The 19,839-nt window shown below is 40.8% G+C and overlaps 1 protein-coding gene across 3 annotated transcripts in view; it reads left to right on the top strand.

Annotated features, from left to right (window-relative positions):
- B3GALNT2 (beta-1,3-N-acetylgalactosaminyltransferase 2) overlaps window positions 1-19,839 on the top strand; it is a 58,643-nt gene that overhangs the window by 19,574 nt on the left and 19,230 nt on the right. For all 3 annotated transcript variants that reach the window (XM_030936489.1, XM_010384661.2, XM_010384662.2), the window contains 3 exons: window positions 1,598-1,791; window positions 6,422-6,517; window positions 18,308-18,418. In XM_030936489.1, the coding sequence (XP_030792349.1) occupies window positions 1,598-1,791; window positions 6,422-6,517; window positions 18,308-18,418 (401 nt within the window). The remainder of the gene's footprint in view (window positions 1-1,597; window positions 1,792-6,421; window positions 6,518-18,307; window positions 18,419-19,839) is intronic.

Genomic DNA, 19,839 nt, shown 5'->3' with positions numbered 1-19,839 from the left:
TTCTTTTTTTTTGAGACAGGGTCTTGCTCTGTTGCCCAGGCTGCACTGCAGTGGCACAATCTCAGGTCACTGCAGCCTCTTCCTCCCAGGCTCAAACAGTTCTCATGCCTTCGCCTTCCAAGTAGCTGAGATTACAGGTGTGTGCCACCACGCCCAGCTAATTTTCGTATCTTAGTAAAGACAGGATTTTGCCATGCTGCCTAGGCTTAGAATTTCTATTTATCTGAAAATAAGAAAATACAGTCTTTATTAATACTGAATATATAAACTTACCACAATATATGCATATATTTTGTAAGTAAATAGGTGTGTGTACAAATATTTTTAACTGATGGGGTTGTGTAGTCAGCAAAATTTGAAAACCACAGCTCTAAAAGATACAAAGAACTTTGATATACTCTTTTAAAATAGGATTTTATATTATTAAAGCAGCACTGATATTCCCTGCCTATGAACTGCTTTATTTAATGTATTCTGATTCACTTATGGTAATTAGAAAATTTATTTGAAGGCTGGGCACAGTGGCTCATGCCTGTAATCCCAGCACTTTGGGAGGCTGAGGTGGGAGGACTGCTTGAGGTCAGGAGTTCAAGACCAGCCTGGGTAACATGATGAGACCCCCATCTCTACAGAAAATTAGCAAGACCTGATGGTGTGTGTCTGCGGTCCCAGCTACTCAGGAGGCTGAGGCAAGAGGATCCATTGAGCAAAGGAAGTTGAAACTTCAATAAGCCATGTTAATGCCACTGCACTGCAGCCTGAGTGACTGGGTGACTGTCTCAGAATTAAATAAATCAAGTAAAAGAAAAATTATTTGAAAAGAACTCTTTTGGCACTGATTAGACAGCCATGGGGGAGTGGAAAGGGGACTGACTTTGGAATCACTAAATGGGACTCGATTCCTGGATCTGCCACTTTCTATGACCTTAGGTGAATTGCTTAATTTTGGGCCTCAGTTTCTTAATATGTAAACTGAAGGTAATGCCACAACCACAAGGGTAATAGTGAAGATGTAAATGTGATGGGGAATGGTACATAGAAGGTGGTTCAAAACTGTGTTTGATATGCTTACCTTTTATCAATGCTGTATAGCAAGAGTTTTTCAGTGTTATTTGAAGTGACTTCAATTGCTTATTTATACTGTGATAATTGCCTCACGTATCACAAATATTTTAAATTGCCTATCAAGAAGTAGGAGTTTTGGAATTTGCAGAGTAAGACCAAATTTACTGATTATTTATGACTACAGTTAGTACTGTTTTTATTATTTCTATGTATCCAACCCTTCCAAATAGATGACTTAAATTTAATATCTCCTGTGGCATTTATACATATATATGCACCCATGTATGCAAAAAGCTATTAAATCAGTTCTGATAATTAACTTACTTAGATGTGGCTGAAAACTTTATTCTTAAATTTCAAAAATGTTTATGCAGAAGCAGCCATTTTTCTCAAGCATTTTTTAAAAATTCCTGCCATTTGTGAATTATATAGCAAATGATTACCTAGGTTTTGGCATTAAGTCCACTACTTCCTACTGGTAAAACAAAGGATTGTATTTGTTCAATTATATAAACCTGTTCTCATTACTTAGTTTTGAATCAGGAAATTGAAGCGTTCAGTCTGTCCGAAGACTCTTCATCAGGGCTGTCTGAGGATCGAATTGTCAGCGTGAGTTTCCGAGTTCTCTACCCCATCGTTATTACCAGTCTTGGAGTGTTCTATGATGCCAGTGATGTGGGTTTCCAGAGGAACATCACTGTCAAACTTTATCAGGCAGAACAAGAGGTATGCACTGCTCTGTACAGGTTTTTTCTCTTTTTTCTTTTTCAAAAACATCAACTTTGCCTTGTGACATACAGTAAGTAGATTGGAAGACTGTATAATTCTCTCTGGTTGAAAGACTTTCACCTTTCTTCCCCTGTTGACTAAATACACTGTAGTGTGATGTAAGACTAGTTTGGGGATAGATTATCTATGAATAAATGTGCTATATCTAGAAAAGAAGGAGTTGACTAGATTAGAAATCTCCAACTTAAAATTCCCTAAAGCCTAGGGAATTTTGAAAATTGGTAATGGATATAAAAAAAGTTTGGGATTCTTAGGATGAGTATTATTGCCTCTTTCTTCCAACTGTAAAAGTCCGTGATACAAAGCTAATAACTGCTTCAAACCTTTTTTGTAATAAGATATAGAAGAAATAAAAGTTATTCTTTTACCGAAAACAGAAAATCCCTGAAGTTTCTCTGTTCCTGATATGTGGGGAAATCTGATTTGTTCACAGAATGCATCTGAAGGAGTAGCATGGAATTGTATTTTTTAAACATGAAGAAAACTGGAAGGAATTATTCAGTAAACAACCCTATAGCCACTAACTACATTCTACAACAGTTAACGTTTTTCTGTATTTGGTTTATTACATGTTTATATCCACTCCCAAGTAGCTGGGATTACAGGTGCATGCCACCACACCTGGCTCATTTTTGTATTTTTAGTAAAGACGGAGTATTGCCATGTTGGCTAGGCTGGTGTCGAACTCCTGACCTCAAGTGATCTGCCCTCCTCAGCCTTCCAAAGTGCTGTCTCAGCCTCCCAAAGTCCTGGGATTACAGGCATGAGGCACCGCACCAGGCATGGTGTGCTTTGTTTGTTCAAGGTGTGCTACATGTTCCTTCAATCTGTAAATTTATGTCTTTTACCAAATTTGGGGGATTTTCAGCTATTAATGTCTTCAGAACCTTTTCTGACTTCACTTGCTCTCTCTACTCCTCCTGGAATTCCAATTACATGTATGTTAGATCTTTTGGTATTGTCCTACAGATCACAAGACTGTTCATTTTTTTCAATGTTTTTGTCTCTTTTCCAGTGTAGATAACTTCTGTTAATCTGTATTCAAGTTTAGTGACTCTTCTGTCATCTCAAATCTGAAGTTAAGCCTATCCAATGAATTTTTTATTTTAGATTTATTTTAAATATTATACTTGTTAGTGCTTCAGTTTCCATTTAGTTCTTTTTTACTGTTTCTATTTCTCTAAAATTTCCTACGTGTTCATTGTTTGAGAATATTTTTCTCTACAGCTTTGACCATAGTTGTAACAGCAGCTTTAAAATCTGTGTATGCTTATTCTGAGTCATCTCAGCATCTGTCTTTATTGATTAATATCTTTCCTCTAAAATATGGGTAACATTTTTCTGTTTTGTGTTTAGTATTTTGGGGGTCTTTTGGTTTGGGTTTTGGTGGTGGTGGTGGTGATGGTGGTGGTGGTGGTGTTTGACAGGGTCTCGCTCTTTTGCCTGGGCTGGAGTGCAGTGGTCCAGTCACGATTCACTGCAGCCTTAAACTCCTGGGCTCAAGCTGTCTGCCCTCCTCAGCCTCCTGAGTAGCTGGGACTACATGCGTGTGCCACCATACCCAGCTACTGGTAAAATTTTTTGTAGAGCAGGGTCTCACCATGTTGCCCAGGCTGGTGTTAAACTCTTAACCTCAAGTGATCTTCCTGCCTTGACTTCCCAAAGTGCTGGGATTACAGGTGTGAGCCACCACACCTGGCCCTTATCTTTGCATCCAGATCCTATTATATTCTGGATCCTATTATATTCCTCAAAGAGTAATGTTTTTTGTTTGTTTGTTTGTTTGTTGTTTTAGCAGGCAGTTAAATTGGCTGGACACAGACTGTAAACATTGTCTCACTTTCAATGAGAAACAGCTAAAATCTCTATTGAGTTTTTTTGGCCTTGGATGAGCTACTTGGGTTCTGCCTTGAATGTGTATTTTATGAGTCAGCCACAGATTTGGGCAGAGTTTATATGAAGAATTTACAGTTCTCTCTCTCTGTGATCCTTTCCTTTCTGGGATGTTCCCCCTCACGCCTTTTATTAATTGATGTGTTTATCCCAACTCTGTCCTCTTAATTTTCAAGCAGAACGACTACAGATTTTCACTCAAATTTCTAGTTGCCCTAGAGTTGTACCCTCAGACAAAGAGTCAAGAAGAGGGGTAGGGAGGAGATGCATATTTGGAGCCTTTTCCTTCTTCCAAGTACTGATTCTTCTCCAGTTTCTGCCTGTTTGTTTGAATTCCAGTACCTTCAAATCATTGTTTTTTATGTTTCATCCAGAGTTCATAATTATTATCTATAGGAGAATTGGTCTGATATTACTGGAAACAGAACTCTGTTCAGTTTTTTACAATGTGTTTGTATTATTAATGTTGATTATTAGCAATGAATACAATGTTAGAGATAAATATACAATTGTATATTTATATACCAATAAATATACAAATAAATTTGAGATGAAATTTCTTTTTTGTAATTTGCCCTGTTCTTCCTCTAAATAATCTGTCTAGTTTGTTGATGTGTTTGTAGACATAAATATAAGACAGAGGGAAGAGTAGGATTTCTGCTGGTGATGCCAGCCATAATGATTACAGTGAGAAGAGCTTTGTAGTTACTCAACTGTAGGAGTCCATGTATGATTGTAGTTAACAGTTTCATTGATACTGAAGACCAGATAGGGAATTGAAATAGCGGTACTCTGAGTAGCACTGTTTTCTAGAAATTAGAATTAATCTTGATTTTTTTTGATATACTTGTTTAACTTAGTATATATAGTTTTAAAGAAAACTTAGCCAGGCGCAGTGGCTCACGCCTGTAATCCCAGCACTTTGAGAGGGCAAGGAAGATGGATTGCTTCAGCCCAGGAGTTTGAGACCAACCTAGGCAATACAGTGAGACCCCATCTCTACAAAAAATTAAGAAAATAGGCAGGCAGCCGGGCGCAGTGGCTCACGCCTGTAATCCCAGCACTTTGGGACGCCAAGACGGGCGGATCACGAGGTCAGGAGATCGAGACCATCCTGGCTAACACGGTGAAACCCCGTCTCTACTAAAAAAGTACAAAAAAAATAATAAGCTGGGCGTGGTGGCAGGCGCCTGTAGTCCCAGCTACTGGGGAAGCTGAGGCAGGAGAATGGCTTGAACCCAGGAGGCAGAGCTTGCAGTGAGCCGAGATGGCGCCACTGCACTCCAGCCTGGGCGACAGAGCAAGACTCCGTCTCAAAAAAAAAAAAAAAAAAAAGGAAAATGGGCAGGCGTGGTGGCATATGCTTATAGTCCCAGCTACTTGGGAGGCTGAGGTGGGAGGATCACTTGAGCCCAGGAGGTTGAGGCTGCATTACAGTGAGCCATGATCGCACCACTCACTCCAGCCTAAGTGACAGAGTGAGACTGTCTCAAAAAACAAAACTATTTATAGTGTGCGAGTTATCAATCAAGTAGTTTGGTTCAGACATACAATATTTTGATCGTGTCAATGTAACTTTTAGTTGCCATATTTTTAACCAAGGAGGAGTTAATCTTTGTCCTCAAGAAAGGACTAGTCTAAGACGGATGCTAATGGGTTCATGGGTAGTCACAATGCAAAAACTATTCTTATACTGCATTCCTAAGAACTGGTGTTCATGAAAGAAATAGACAGAATCCATTGAAATGTGCTTTAATGTTGAACCCTTGCATGGTTTTAAGAGCTTAACAGAAGTTTCCCCTATGGTAAGTTGGTATATAAGAATAGGCATGAGAATGAGGAAATGTTGCCTAGAAGAAATGGGAGGGTCCAAGAAAACAATAGACATAATGAAAATCAGTCCTTTTTTTTTTGACAGAGTCTGCCTCTGTGGCCCAGGCTGGAGTGTAGTGGTGCAGTCTTGGCTCACTGCAGCCTCCACCTCCTGGGTTCAAGTGATTCTCCTGCTTCAGCCTCCCAAGTAGCTGGGACTACAGGTGTCTGCCACCACGCCTAGCTAATTTTTGTATTTTTAGTAGAGATATGGAGTTTCACATGTTGGCCAGGCTGGTCTGGAACTCCTCACCTCAAGTGATCTGCCTGCCTCAGCCTCCCAAAGTGCTGGGATTACAGGCGTGAGCCACTGCACCTGGCCCCAGTCCTCTTTTATATTCCCTTTTTTGTTTTGTTTATATTTTCTTCTGAAGATTCTTTTTGAAGGGAGTTTCCTGAGTGCTTTTGTTCCCAATAAAAATCTGTGTTATTTCAGTTTAGTCTTAACCCTTTGAGGGAGTTCTGACACTATAATATGTTGGCTTAATTTTACAACACTGCTCACTTCCCTTAATATTTTTTCTTTCAAGGTGGGTTTTTTTTTTTTTTTAAGGTTATGTGGATTTTGTTTAGCATTTGAGAACTTCATGACAACTTTGATTACCTTAAATATCGTTATTTAGTAACCATGACTGCACTAGAAAACCCAGTGACGCCAAAACCACAGTGGAACCATGTTAGTGACCGTGGTTAGGGCCATTGTGGATTTAGCTGACCAAGATGTAAGGTATTTGAAAACTTGTTGCATATGCAATGGTATAACATGAAATATTTTTTCTTGTCTTCTTCTTCCAATTTGTAGGAGGCCCTCTTCATTGCTCGCTTCAGTCCTCCGAGCTGTGGTGTGCAGGTGAACAAGCTGTGGTACAAGCCCGTGGAACAGTTCATCTTACCAGAGGTACAGGGTGGCAGGAAAAGACTGTGGTACCAATGCAATCCTTCATAGGAGTGGGCATGTGTTTTCAGGGGCAGGTGCTTGATATTTTCTTGTACCAGGGCAGCACTCCAGAGTGATAGATGAAGGGACCAACTGTGGATGTGCTAAAACATAGCACTCTGTATTCAGACCTCCTGAGGACTTCATGAGGCCTCAGAGGTTCCAAAACCACTTTTTGAAAAATGTTGCACTTTGCCATAGTTTATTTAGTGGAGTAGAGAACTGTGCAACTATTTTAATGACAAAGGATGGTGTTGGGTGTGGATTGATAGAAAGACCAGACAGATATACCATTTGGGTAAAATAAAATAGTTTGCTTATCTAAAGAATGAAAAGAAAAAAAAGTCAGTGCAGACAGGATAATGACAGAGATGGGTCACATTTCCAAGTTAAATAAAATTTCTCCAAAGGGTGAACAGTTGTGGATGGTGGCCTGAAAACATACCTGTCACCTTCTGGGTCCCTCTAGGTCCAGTCATAAGTAGATACGCACTAAAGAACGCCTCGCCTGCCAGGTGCCCTCATTAGTCCTGGAGTTAAGCCATACAGTATGGTCGCAGAGTGTGACAGAATCAGGATCAGACATGAACAAATTATTCATTCATCAACTTCAGCCTTTCTAGGCTGTTTTAGTCTAGGCTGAGTACATTCCTGAAGTCAGTGCTCTGGAACCACAATCGGGGTCAGTTTCCCAGACATCTCTGAAGTTCACTTTAGATCACCTGTAGAGTTCATCCCACAGCATCACAGCTGGGTTAAGGTGTGGAGGCTAGACAACTGACCGGTCCTGGTGACTAACCAAGAAACTTTTTCCTACCCAGACTGTGGGGTGCCATTCAGAATTTGTTCAACAATAGGAACCACACATTTTTATAACATACTATGGATCTTTGGAATTGAGTACAAGTAGTTGAAACTATATGTTAATTCCGTCAATGTCAAAGGGATCTCCTTTTCATTTGTATATGAACTTCCATTTTAAAAACTTTTGAATACGCTACTCTCAGCATACTGCTTATGGGGTAGCCGGCTCCGCAAGAGCAGTCAAAAAATAAATTAAAAAAAAAGAAATCTTTTAAATAAAAGCCAAACCAAAACAGGGGGTGGAAAAAAGGAAAATGCAGATAAGCCAAAGGAAAACAAGACTACTAGAATCTCATATTTGGAGATAATCACAGTTAACATTTTTGCTTCTATGTGTATATAGTTGCTAGGATTATGCCATTCATTCTACTTTATAATTTACTTACTTTAACATATCACGAACGTCTTTTGATATGATATGCTGTATTATTTGTAATGGCTATATAGAATTACATTGTACGAAAGTGTTGTCATTTAACTCTGTATTTGGATATTGATAGAGTTTCAATTTTTCAGTGTTATGGAAAAGACTAGTAAATATCACTGCACCTCTGTTTTATATGTATAACTGGTTATTTTCTTAGGATGAATTGTTGGGTCAAAGGGCATACACATTTTTAAGTCACATGATTCCTTCATGGAGGGGAGTTTAGCAGTTTGTACCAGTGTGAACAATCATTAGCAATATATGAGAGTGCCTGTTTTCCTACGTCCTTTTATTAATTTCACATATGAATTTTTTTCCTTTTTAAGTGCAGTATGTACCATCAAAGTTATCTTTTACTGTAAGGATGGTGTTTCAGGTCAGGCTCAGTGGCTCACACCTGTAATCCCAGCACTTTGGGAGGCCAAGGCGGGTGGATCACAAGGTCAGGAGTTCAAGATCAGCCTGGCCAAGATGGCAAAACCCCATCTCTACTAAAAATACAAAAATTAGCTGGGTGCGGTGGCAGGCGCCTGTAATCCCAGTTACTCGGGAGGCTGAGGCAGGAGAATCGCTTGAACCCAACAGACAGGTTGCAGTGAGCTGAGATCACATCACTACACTCCAGCCTGGGCAACAGAGTGAGAGAGACTCCCTCTCAAAAAAAAAAAAAAAAAAAAAAGAGTAGTGTTTCAGCTACATAGTGTTGGATCTCAGTTTTTGCAGGAAGCCATTCTTTGGTTTGTTCATTCACATGAGGTACTTAATCTCACTGTGTCTATTTCCTCCTCTAAGATGAAGGTGGTACACCTTCCATTTCAGATGGTTATTCTGGGGGCTAAATGATTTAACACATGTAGACTGCTTAAAACATGCTGCCACATGCCACGAGTTCAGTAGATCAATAGATGCTGTCATTATCATTATACTCCCCATCTGGATTGAGGGGGTCCTGTTCTTTCAGAGCAGTGTTTCTTCACCAGGGGCAATTTCCCTTCTGTGCACAGAGCAATGTATATAGATACTTTCAGTTGTTAAATCTGGATGTAGGGTGATTCTGGCATCTAGTGGGTAAAGGGACAGGGATTCTGCTAAACATCCTGCAGTCACAGAACACCCCCCTCAACCTGCCCCAGCAAATAATTATCTGGCCCAAAATGTCATTGGTGCTGAGGTTGAGGAACTGTATTCCAAAAGAAAGTCACATGGGGTGCAGCAAAGAGGAAGAAAATAAACTTTAATGCTTCAAGCTAACCACAGTTTTATGGAGTCTACTCCATTATCTTGGTCAGCCTTATAGAAAGAATTGCAAATTTTGATTAGTTCATAAAAAATACTACTTTCGCTTAGAATGTCCTTGTTCTTAGGAAATACATGCTGAAATATTTAAAGTTAAAAATTCATGATATCTGCATTTTATTTTTAAGTGATTCAACAACAGAAAAGTATGTGTGTAGAGAGAGAAAAGGCAAATATGGCAAAATGTGAGCAATTGGTGAGTCTAGGTAATTTGAATGGTAATTTGAACTTTTCTATAGGTTTGAAGTTTTTCAAAATAAAAATTGGGTTGGGGGAGAGGGGTTAACCTTCCTTGCTGGTGTTCAGAATGGTATATCTGGCAGTGGGTACTAACGATGGGAAGTACTCAGCCAAAATGATGAGTTACCTTTGTAGTTGTTAAAAGACTTTTTTTCCCCCTGATTTTTATTTATTTATATTTTTTTGAGACAGGCTCTGGCTCTGCTGCCCAGGCAGGAGTCCAGTGGCATGATCATAGCTCACTGCAGCCTCAACCACCTGGGCTCAAGTGATCCTCCTACCTCAACCTCCTGAGTAGCTGGGACTACAGGCACCTGCCACCATGCCCAACTAAATTTTTTTTATCTTTTTTTTCTTCGTTTAAGACAGTGTTTTGCTCTGTCACCCAGGCTGAAGTGCACTGGCATGATCCTGGCTCACTGCAACCTCTGCCTCCCATGTTCAAGTGATTCTCCTGCCCCAGCCTCTCAAGTAGTTGGGATTATAGGCACATGCCACCACACCGGCTCATTTTTTATTTTTTATTAGAGACACGGTTTCACCATGTTGGCCAGGCTGGTCTCGAACTCCTGACTCCAGGTGATCCACCTACCTTGGCCTCCCAAAGTGCTGGGATTACAGCTGTGAGCCACTGTGCTATGTTGATAGGTTAGTCTTGAACTCCTGGCCTCAAGCAATCCTCTCACCTCTCAAAGGTCCGGGATTACAGACTTGAGCCACCACACCAGGTTTTGTTCGTTTGTTTGTTTAGAAACAGAATCTCGCTTTCTCACCCAGGCAGGAGTACAGTGGCGCGATCTCAGCTCACTGCAACCTCCGCCTCCTGGGTTCAAGCAGTTCTCCTGCCTCAGCCTCCTGAGTAGCTGGTACTACAGGCGTGTGCCACCACGCCCGGCTAATTTTTTGTATTTTTAGTAGAGACGGGGTTTTACCGTGTTAGCCAGGATGGTCTTGATCTCCTGATCTCATGATCCGCCCTCCTGCCTTGGCCTCCCAAAGTGCTGGGGTTATAGGCCTGAACCACTGTGCCTGGTCACCAGGTCTAGTTATTAAGAGTTTTAATGACTATAGCCTTGTGCTTTTTATCTCCCTTCAAGCTTTAGGCTAAATAGACTTTTGATTTCATTACTTTTATTAATTTTGTATAATATTTTTTCTTTAAAAACAAGCAGGCCAGGTATGGTGTCTCAGGCTTATCCTCCCAGCACTTTGGGAGGCTGAGGTGGGCAGATCGTTGAGCCCATGAGTTTGAGACCAGCCTGGGCAACTTGATGAAACCCAGTCCCTATTCAAACAGCAAAAATAACCACACACACAAAAAGCAAGCAATTATTTAATAGTGGCTATACCTGGGGGGGAGCTAAGATTATGGATGATTTTAATTTTCTTCTTTTTGTATATCTGTCTTCTAAGTGTTCCATAATAAACGTATATTAGCTTTGTATAACAGAAAGAAAAAACAAACTTTTAGCAATTAAAAAAATTCTCTCCAGTTGTACAAAATTCTGTTTTTGTTGAAAATATGTTTAATTTTAAATACTCTTTTTTGCTGCATCAAGGCTGATTGGAAGGCTGATTGGGTTTATTTGCTCAGAAAAGTGATAGTGATGGTTGGCTGGCATATGATCAGCAACAAGTAACACAAGAGAAATAGGTAGTGTATTCCATTTGCAAGAGGAAGTTCATCATCTTATTCCCTCCACACTTGGTGATTGCCTGGAGTCACATGTCAGCAGTATAGCTTGTCCAGTAAGCAGGTCGCCTGTAAGGTTTTCATTGTGTAGCTCACTAAAGCATAAATCTCAGTGGGCGTCACAAGTGATTCTTCACAAGTGAAGACTACTGTGTATTTTTCTTTAAGTATTTATGTTTTGGCTGGGCGTGGTGGCTCACATCTGTAATCCCAGCACTTCGGGAGGCTGAGGCGGGTGTATAACGAGGTCAGGAAATCCAGACCATCCTGGCTAACACAGTGAAACCCCGTCTCTACTAAAAATACAAACAATTAGCAGAGTGTGGTGGCGCACCCCTGTAGTACCAGCTACGCAGAGGCTGAGGCAGGAGGATCACTTGAACCTGGGAGGCAGAGGTTGTAGTGAGCCAAGATCGCACCACTGCACTGCAGCCTGGGTGAGGTGACAGAGCGAGACTCCATCTTAAAAAAAAAAAAAAAAAAAAAAAGTGTCTCTAATTTTATGTTGTCGTTAATAGTACAGTTGGAACCTGAAACTAATCTTAGTAAAAAGCGGACTATTTTTGTTCACCTGAGTCACTAGTGACATTATTGTTGGCATTATGGACACTTATATCCTTAGACAGAGTTTAACTCCTGTTGCCCAGGCTGTAGTGTGATGGCTCCATCTCAGCTCACTGCAACCTCCACCTCCCAGGTTCAAATGATTCTCCTGCCTCAGCCTCCCGAATAGCTGGGATTACGAGTGCCCGCCACCACACCTGGCTAATTTTTGTATTTTTAATAAAGACAGAGTTTCACCATGTTGGCCAGGCTGACTTTGAACTCCTGACTTCAGGTGATCCACCCGCCTTGGCCTCCCAAAGTGCTGGGATTACAGGTATGAGCCACCGTGCCTGGCCTATATCCTTACTTTTTATGAAGGTTGAAATTCTTTATATGTAGTCATTTCTCCAATCCACAAGAAGTTGTTAGTGTTTATAGGCACAGAAGTACTGTATATATTTAAACTACTTTGTTGTTTGGATGAGAAATTAGAAGCTCTATGGAAAAGAATTGATGCCTCATTTTTCCAACCTGTACCATACTGTTTTTTCCCAACTTTTATTTTTATTTATTTATTTATTTATTTATTTATTTTTGAGACGGAGTCTCGTTCTGTCGCCCAGGCTGGAGTGCAGTGGCCGGATCTCAGCTCACTGCAAGCTCCGCCTCCTGGGTTCCCGCCATTCTCCTGCCTCAGCCTTCTGAGTAGCTGGGATTACAGGCGCCCGCCACCTCGCCCGGCTAGTTTTTTGTATTTTTTAGTAGAGACGGGGTTTCACCGTGTTAGCCAGGATGGTCTTGATCTCCTGACCTCGTGATCCGCCCGTCTCGGCCTTCCAAAGTGCTGGGATTACAGGCTTGAGCCACCGCACCCGGCCTATTTTGGTTTTTATGATCTTAGCAGGGAATTGCCATAAAAAAGTTGTTTTGGATCTTAAGAGATCCCTGGTTTCATAATTGTCTTACATCAGAATAAAAAGTAGTTATATGAGAGCAGAGGTGAGGAATAGAAATTAAACTGTGTTGTGGAGCAGAAACAGGTATAGGAGACAGGCAGAAGATAAAGCTTCTTCTTTCCTTGGTAACAAAACAGCTGGTGGGTTATGTAAGCTCCATGAATAAGTCAAGATGATTTGGGGGGACTAGGGAATTTTTCTGCTAACTATTCAATTATTCATTGAATTTGTTTGTTGTATCATAGCCTAGTCACAGACAAAATGGAGTTGGGTGCCAGGAAGGGCCTCTGTGAAGTAGCATGTCCCATGTCGTGTCAGTTGAATGGACAGTGCAGAGAATTACTCGTTTTATCGTCATCTTTTCTAGATTTGTAGTTTTAAGGTGAGGATTTTTATCTGGTCACTATAGTTTTTACTTTCGGTATGATTCATTATTTCCTTTTTGCTGTCCTCTTAAATGTAAGTCATTCGGATTTGCTACCTAGCCTTCTGTTTTATTTTACTCCTTCTTCCCAGGCAATTTCATTCATGACTGCCTGTATGCTGAAGGCTGTTAAATCTATAATTACAGCCTCAGCGTCTCTTGTGAACTCCAGACGTGCTTTGAGCTGCCTACTGAACTTCTCCACTTGAATGTTCTGTGGGCATTCTAATGGTAACATTGTCTCCATCCCACCTGTTCTCATCGCCTGTATTTTTAATCTTGGGTGTGTTCGCTTCGGCAGCACATATACTAAAATTTAATCTTGCGTAACCATCTCCTTTTCCTCAGTCACCTAAACCAGAATCATGAGAGTTATTCTCACTCTCATGTCCAAGTACTCACCAAGTCCTGTCAGTTCCTTATCGTAAGTATTATCAGTCCTTCCAAACTTTATCACTATTCAAGTTTTAGAAGAAAATAGAGTATACTTAAGGGCAAGAGGTTGTTGCAAGGAGGAAGAGACATGATTAACACAAAGCAGCCTCACGTGGTCAAGCATATTCGTCCATTTAGTGTTTCCACAAAGGAATACCTGAGGCTGGGTAATTTACAGAGAAAAGAGGTTTATTTGGCTCATGGGTCTGCAGGCTATACAAGAAGCATGGCAGCCAGGCATGGTGGCTCATGCCTGTAACCCCAGGACTTTGGAAGGCTGAGGCAGGCAGATCTCTTCAGGTCAGGAGTTCGAGACCAGCCTGGCCAACATGGTGAAACTCCGTCTCTACTAAAAATACAAAAATTAGCTGGGTGTGGTAGCACGTGCCTGTAATCCCAGCTACTCAGGAGGCTGAGGCATGAAAATCACTTCAACCTGGGAGATGGAGGTTGCAGTTAGCAGAGATTGTGCCACTGTACTCCAGGCTGGGCAACAGAGCGAGACTCCATCTAAAAAAAAAAAAAAGAAAAGAAAAGAAACATGGCACCAGCATCTGCTTCTGGTGAAGGCTTCAGGAAGCTTCCACTCATAGTGGAAGGCGAAGGGGAGTAACATGTCACGTGGTGAGAAAGGGAACAAGAGAGAGATGCCAGTCTCTTTTTAAAAAAACAGCTCTCATATACAAATAGAGCAAGAACTCACTCATTACTGTAGGGAAGGAGTCAAGCCATTCTTGAGGGATCAGCTCCCATGACTCAAACACCTCCTGCTAGGCCCTACCTCCAGCGTTGGGGGTCACATGTCAAAATGTGATTTGGAGGGACCATATATCCAAACTATATCATCAAGGGGTCTGGGACTTAGCAACAGGATGTAACACTGACCTTCCAGTTCACCTAGAGATTATCAGATGCTTACTGAATGTGTCAGTTCACAGAAAATCAGTGCATAAACCAAAATGTCGGTTCATTCATCTTTAATGCTCTTGGCTCACTCAAGTGATTTCAATGTTCAGGTCCCCTATCTAGGAACCTCCTACTTAGTTTGTCAAAGTACCTAAAAAACTAAATCTGAACTGTGCTAGATTTGAGCATTGAACTTAAATTATAACAGCAGAAGAGTGGGTGTTTTAGAGTGCTATTTTATCTAGGTAGAATGTGACCAGTGCCTTTTTTTTTTTTTTTTTTTTTTTTTTTTTTTTTTTTTTTTTTTTTGAGACAGAGTTTCGCTCTTATTGCCCAGGCTGGAGTGCAATGGTGCAACCTCAGCTCACCGTAACCTCTGCCTCTTGGGTTCAAGTGATTCTCCTGCCTCAGACTCCCAAGTAGCTGGGATTACAGGCATGCACCACCACACCCAGCTAATTTTTTTGTATTTTTAGTAGAGACGGAGTTTCTTCGTGTGTTGGTCAGGCTGATCTTGAACTTCCAACCTCAGGTGATTCTCCCACCTTGACCTCTCAGAGTGCTGGGATTGTAGGTGTGAGCCACCGCACCTGGCCCAAAATGCTTTTTATCTTCCAGTTATTGCATCTTTCTCCCCCTTGACATTGCTGCATTGCCAAAATTTTTCTCTTAACCCAGTCTTCCTATACTGGCCTGTTGATATGTTTCATACATTGTCTTAAGATATTGACTTTACTAATTAAGCTTCAATCATACAGTTCTTCTCAATTATTAGAAATGTTGTTTCTTCTGGGGCCGGGCGTGGTGGCTTATGCCTGTAATCCCAGCACTTTAGGAGGCCGACGCAGCCTGATCACTGGAGGTCAGGAGTTCGAGACCAGCCTGACCAATATGATGAAACCCTGTCTCTACTAAAAATACAAAAATTAGCCAGATGCGATGGCGTGTACCTATAGTCCCAGCTACTCTGGAGGCTGAGGCAAGAGAAACGCTTGAACCCGGAGGCAGAGGTTGCAGTGAGCTGAGATCGTACCGCTGCACTCCGGCTTGGGCAACAGCAAAACACCGTCTCAAAAAAAAAAAAAGAAAGAAGTGTTGTTTCCTCTTATGTAGGGATTTAATTATTTAAGATTTGATCTCAAGTTTGAGAGAATATTAAGGCCTCAGAAGGAAGAGAATTGAAAAAGAACAAATAAATAAAGTTTTGAAAAGAGAGTTAAGGCTATCTAGGGGACGTATAGAAACAATCAGCACCTATTTCAAAGATACGAAAATGGAATATTCTAAAGAGGCAGTTCCATTTCTGTGTGCCTTTTAGTGGTAATAAAGGCACTATTTCACTAAGTAAAGGCACTTCACCATATACTTTATCACTAATCTTCTAAACAGCCCTTTGAGGCCAGTATCATTTTCTCTCTTTTGAAGATTAGAAAATGATGACACTGCTTAAGGTGGATCTGCACGATCTGCTCTGAGAGCCCTAGGGCCCCACCCATTGCATCCGGAGTTTCACAGATAATGCAGATTAAGGATACATTAGCTGAATAGAAAGTAATAAACTGCCTGAGGAACCCGGACTCTTGGAATATTTTTATCTGTTATGGAGGAGAAAAAAAGTATTATTTCTTAAAAAAAAAAAAAAAAGAAGAAAGAAAAAGAAGAAAAGAAAAGGTTGGGCCGGGCGCGGTGGCTCATGCCTGTAATCCTAGCACTTTGGGAGGCTGAGGTAGGCGGATCACTAGGTCAGGAGTTCAAGACCAGCCTGGCCAACATGGTGAACCACCCCCCCATCTCTACTGAAAATACAAAAATTAGCTAGGCGTGGTGGCACGTTCCTGTAATCCTAGCTACTCGGGAGGCTGAGGCAGGAGAATTGCTTGAACCAGGACCCGGGAGGCTGGGTTTGCAGTGAGCTGAGATCGCACCACTGCACTCTAGCCAGGGCTATAGAACGAGACTCCGTCTCAAAACAATAAAAATTAAAAAAAAAACAAAAAAAAAGAGAGAGAGAAAAAAAGTTTATATCACTCTCTACAGAGGAAAAAGAAAAGTTTATAAACCACTGACCTAGCTTATCAGACAAGTTGAATTTTGTATGGTTTCCCTATAATGCTGGCTAAAATGAGACATTATTGTAAAGTACTTTATCTCTTCATTTTAACATATGAAAGTTTTTAGAGTATTAGAGCTGCATCTTTCATTTAATCCTCTATACCGTACTCAATTCTAGTTGATTTTTAGTTCAACATTATTTGTTCAGCACACATTTTGAGTTTTCAGTCATGTCAGGCTGGGCTCGATGCTGGGGATGCAGTGGTTGATCAGACAAGCTCCTTCCTGTTCTCAAGGTGTTTGTCTTCTAGTAGAGGCAGTTAGTTTAATAATAAAATAAACAAGAAATATCAGAGTGATAAATGGTATTAAGAAGGTAAAACAAGTTGATGTGATAGAGAGAAGTTGGGAGTTGGAGTCTTCTAGAGGACATCTGGAGGAAGCCTCTCGGAGGAGAAGGTATGGAGCTGAGACCTGAGCAGGACTAAGGAGCCAGCTGTGCACAGAATTAAAAATGGGATCGTGGAGAAATGAGAAGACATTAAGATTTCAATATGTATCAGACCTTGGGACAGGGGGGCATAGCTCTCTAAGCTCAGAATCTGATAGTAATAATCACAAAGGGAAAGTTCGTCGGATTTGCCAAGGTAAAATTTATGGACTTCTGAATTTCAAAAATAACATTAAGTAGCAAATGAAAAACTATTTTAGCATATAAAATGTGCACAGGATTAAGATAATTTATCAAAAGCTTGCATAGATGAATAAGAAAAATAGAAAACTCAGAGGGCAGATGGCAAAGCAGCATGATAAGACAGTCCTCAGAAGAGAACATGCAATTCATAAACATCACTAGGAATCAGAAATCCAACTAAGCCAATCTTTTCTTTTTTTTAAATTCAGGCAGGGTGCTGTGGCTCATGCCTATAATCCCAGCACTTTGGGAGGCCGAGGCAGGCAGATTACTTGAGGTCAGGAGTTCCAGACCAGCCTGGCCAACATGGCGAAACCCCATCTCTACTAAATATCCAAAAATTAACCGGGCGTGATGGTGAGCGCCTGTAATCCCAACTACTCGGGAGGCTGAAGCAAGAGAATCGCTTAAACCTGGAGAGCGAAGGTTACAGTGAGCCAAGATCGCACCATTGCACTCCAGCCTGGGTAGCAGAGCGAGGCTCTCTGTGTTAAAAAATGAAAAATCAATCCAACTAAATGAGGAATCATTTTGTAAAAATCTACTATATTAGATTAAACTCTTTTTTACTAGTATCCCATACCAGGGAGAATACAGTGCAATTGTCCTTCTCATACATTGCTGATAACCCTATAAATTAGTAAAAGTTGCTTTCAAAAAGCAGTTGGTGGTGTGTTCCAAAATCCACAAAAAATACCTCTTTCTTGTCCCAGTAATTTCACCTTTGGGAATTTATTTTAAGTAAAAAACAAATTGTTAGGGGTAAATAAACATTTACACCAAAACATGCCTACATTATTTTAGTAGATACTTAGTAGATATTTTAGTAGACATTTAGTAGCAACCAAATGTCTAACAGTAGGGGAAAATGAATAAATCAGGATGTGTCTGCTCATTGGGATGTATACACACATGAGGAAGAATGGTTGTGACAGCTGCAACAGCAGAAGGAAATGCTTTTGATACAATGGGAAATGGCAAACAGCAGCATGCAAAATTGTCTATATGCTCTTTGTGATTGGTTTTTTATATGTGCGTGGAAAAAACGGTCAAGGATATACACCAAACGCTAACAGTGGTATGTCAGAGTTATGGGGTGAACATTTTAAATGATATGTTGTCGGAAAAATATTTCTCTAAAATCTTACCTGAAAACATACTTAAAACCTAAATGACAGCAATAAGGAAATTGACTCACTCTTCATCTTTCCACAAAAGAGCTTTGAAGGTACAATCGTGTGGGAGAGCCAAGACCTCCACGGCCTTGTGTCAAGAAATCTCCACAAAGTGACAGTGAATGATGGAGGGGGAGTTCTCAGAGTCATTACAGTAAGTCATTTTTTTTTAAGGTTTAATTGCATATTTTAGCGTCTTTTTAATACACAAAAATGTTATAAAATTTACCTTAGAGCCCAGGCAGCATGGAGCAATGATTCTGGTGTGTTTTACAACATATTATATAGTAGCAAATGTTGTTGTCTTCATAGTAAAGGCAAAAACTCATACGATCTACAGCTCTAGCGTTAGTGAGTTTACAGTTTTGCCTTAAGATTGGTGCATTTTTAAAGTGCAATATTTCGTTTCTCATTTTTGTTTCTTTTTTTGAGAGAGTCTCACTTTGTTGCCCAGGCTGGGGTGCAGTAGCACGATCACAGCTCACTGCAGCCTCCACCTCCTGGCTTAAACAATCCTCCCACATAGCTGGGACTACAGGTGTGCACCACCACACCCAGCTAATTGTTTGTGTTTTTTGTAGAGATGGGGTTTCACCACGTTGCCTAGGCTGGTTGCAAACTTCTGAGCTCAAGTGATCCGCCCACCTACACTTCCCAAAATGCTGTATTACAGGCATGAGCCACTGCGCCTGGCCTATTTCTCAGTAATTTTTAAGTTAGCATTCATTAAGAACACTTGCTAAGTAGTATTCAGGGTATTTACTATCTCACCTTGAAAATAAAATCTCAGTTAAAATACTATAGATAGCCAGGCATGGTGGCTCATGCCAATAATCCCAGAACTTTTAGGAAGCTGAGGCAGGCAGATCACTTGAGGCCAGGAGTTTAACACCAGCCTGGGCAACACAGCAAGACCCCATCTGTACTAAAAATACAAAAACTTAACCAGGCATGGTGGCACATGCCTGGAATCCCAACTACTTGGGTGACTGAGGCATGAGAATTGCTTGAATCTAGGAGGCAGAAGTTTCAGTGAGCTGAGATCACACCACTGCACTCCAGCCTGGGTGGCAGAGTGAGACTCTGTCTCAAAAAAAAAAAAAAGCCAAACTACTATAGATAAAAATACTGGAAAATAAGGTGGAGTGTACTGGCTTATGCCTGTAATCCCAGCACTTTGGGAGGGTAAGGTGGGTGGACCACTGGAGGTCGGGAGGTTGAGACCAGCCTGGCCAACATGGTGAAACCCCCGTCCCTACTAAAAATACAAAAAGTAAATAAATAAATAACTGGGCATGGTGGCACATGCCTGTAATCCTAGCTACTTGAGAGGCTGAGGTGGGAGGATTGCTTGAACCCCAGAGGTGGAGGTTGCAGTGAGCCAAGATCACGCCACTGCACTCCAGCCTGGGCAACAGAGCAAGACTCCATCTCAAAAAAATAAATAAATAAATAGAAAATAAGATTGAGTACTTTCATTTATTTTGCTGAAGCAACTCTGGGATTTCTGACTCTCATATTTCTCATTCAGCTTTGCTTTAAATTTAAAACAGTTTGACAGGTGAATTTCTCAAA

The sequence above is a fragment of the Rhinopithecus roxellana genome, chromosome 8 (genome assembly GCF_007565055.1).
Source record: "Rhinopithecus roxellana isolate Shanxi Qingling chromosome 8, ASM756505v1, whole genome shotgun sequence".
In the NCBI taxonomy this organism is placed as follows: Eukaryota; Metazoa; Chordata; class Mammalia; order Primates; family Cercopithecidae; genus Rhinopithecus; species Rhinopithecus roxellana.
The sequence above is the reverse complement of the archived record's forward strand: the minus strand, read 5'-3'. Positions and strand labels throughout refer to the sequence as shown.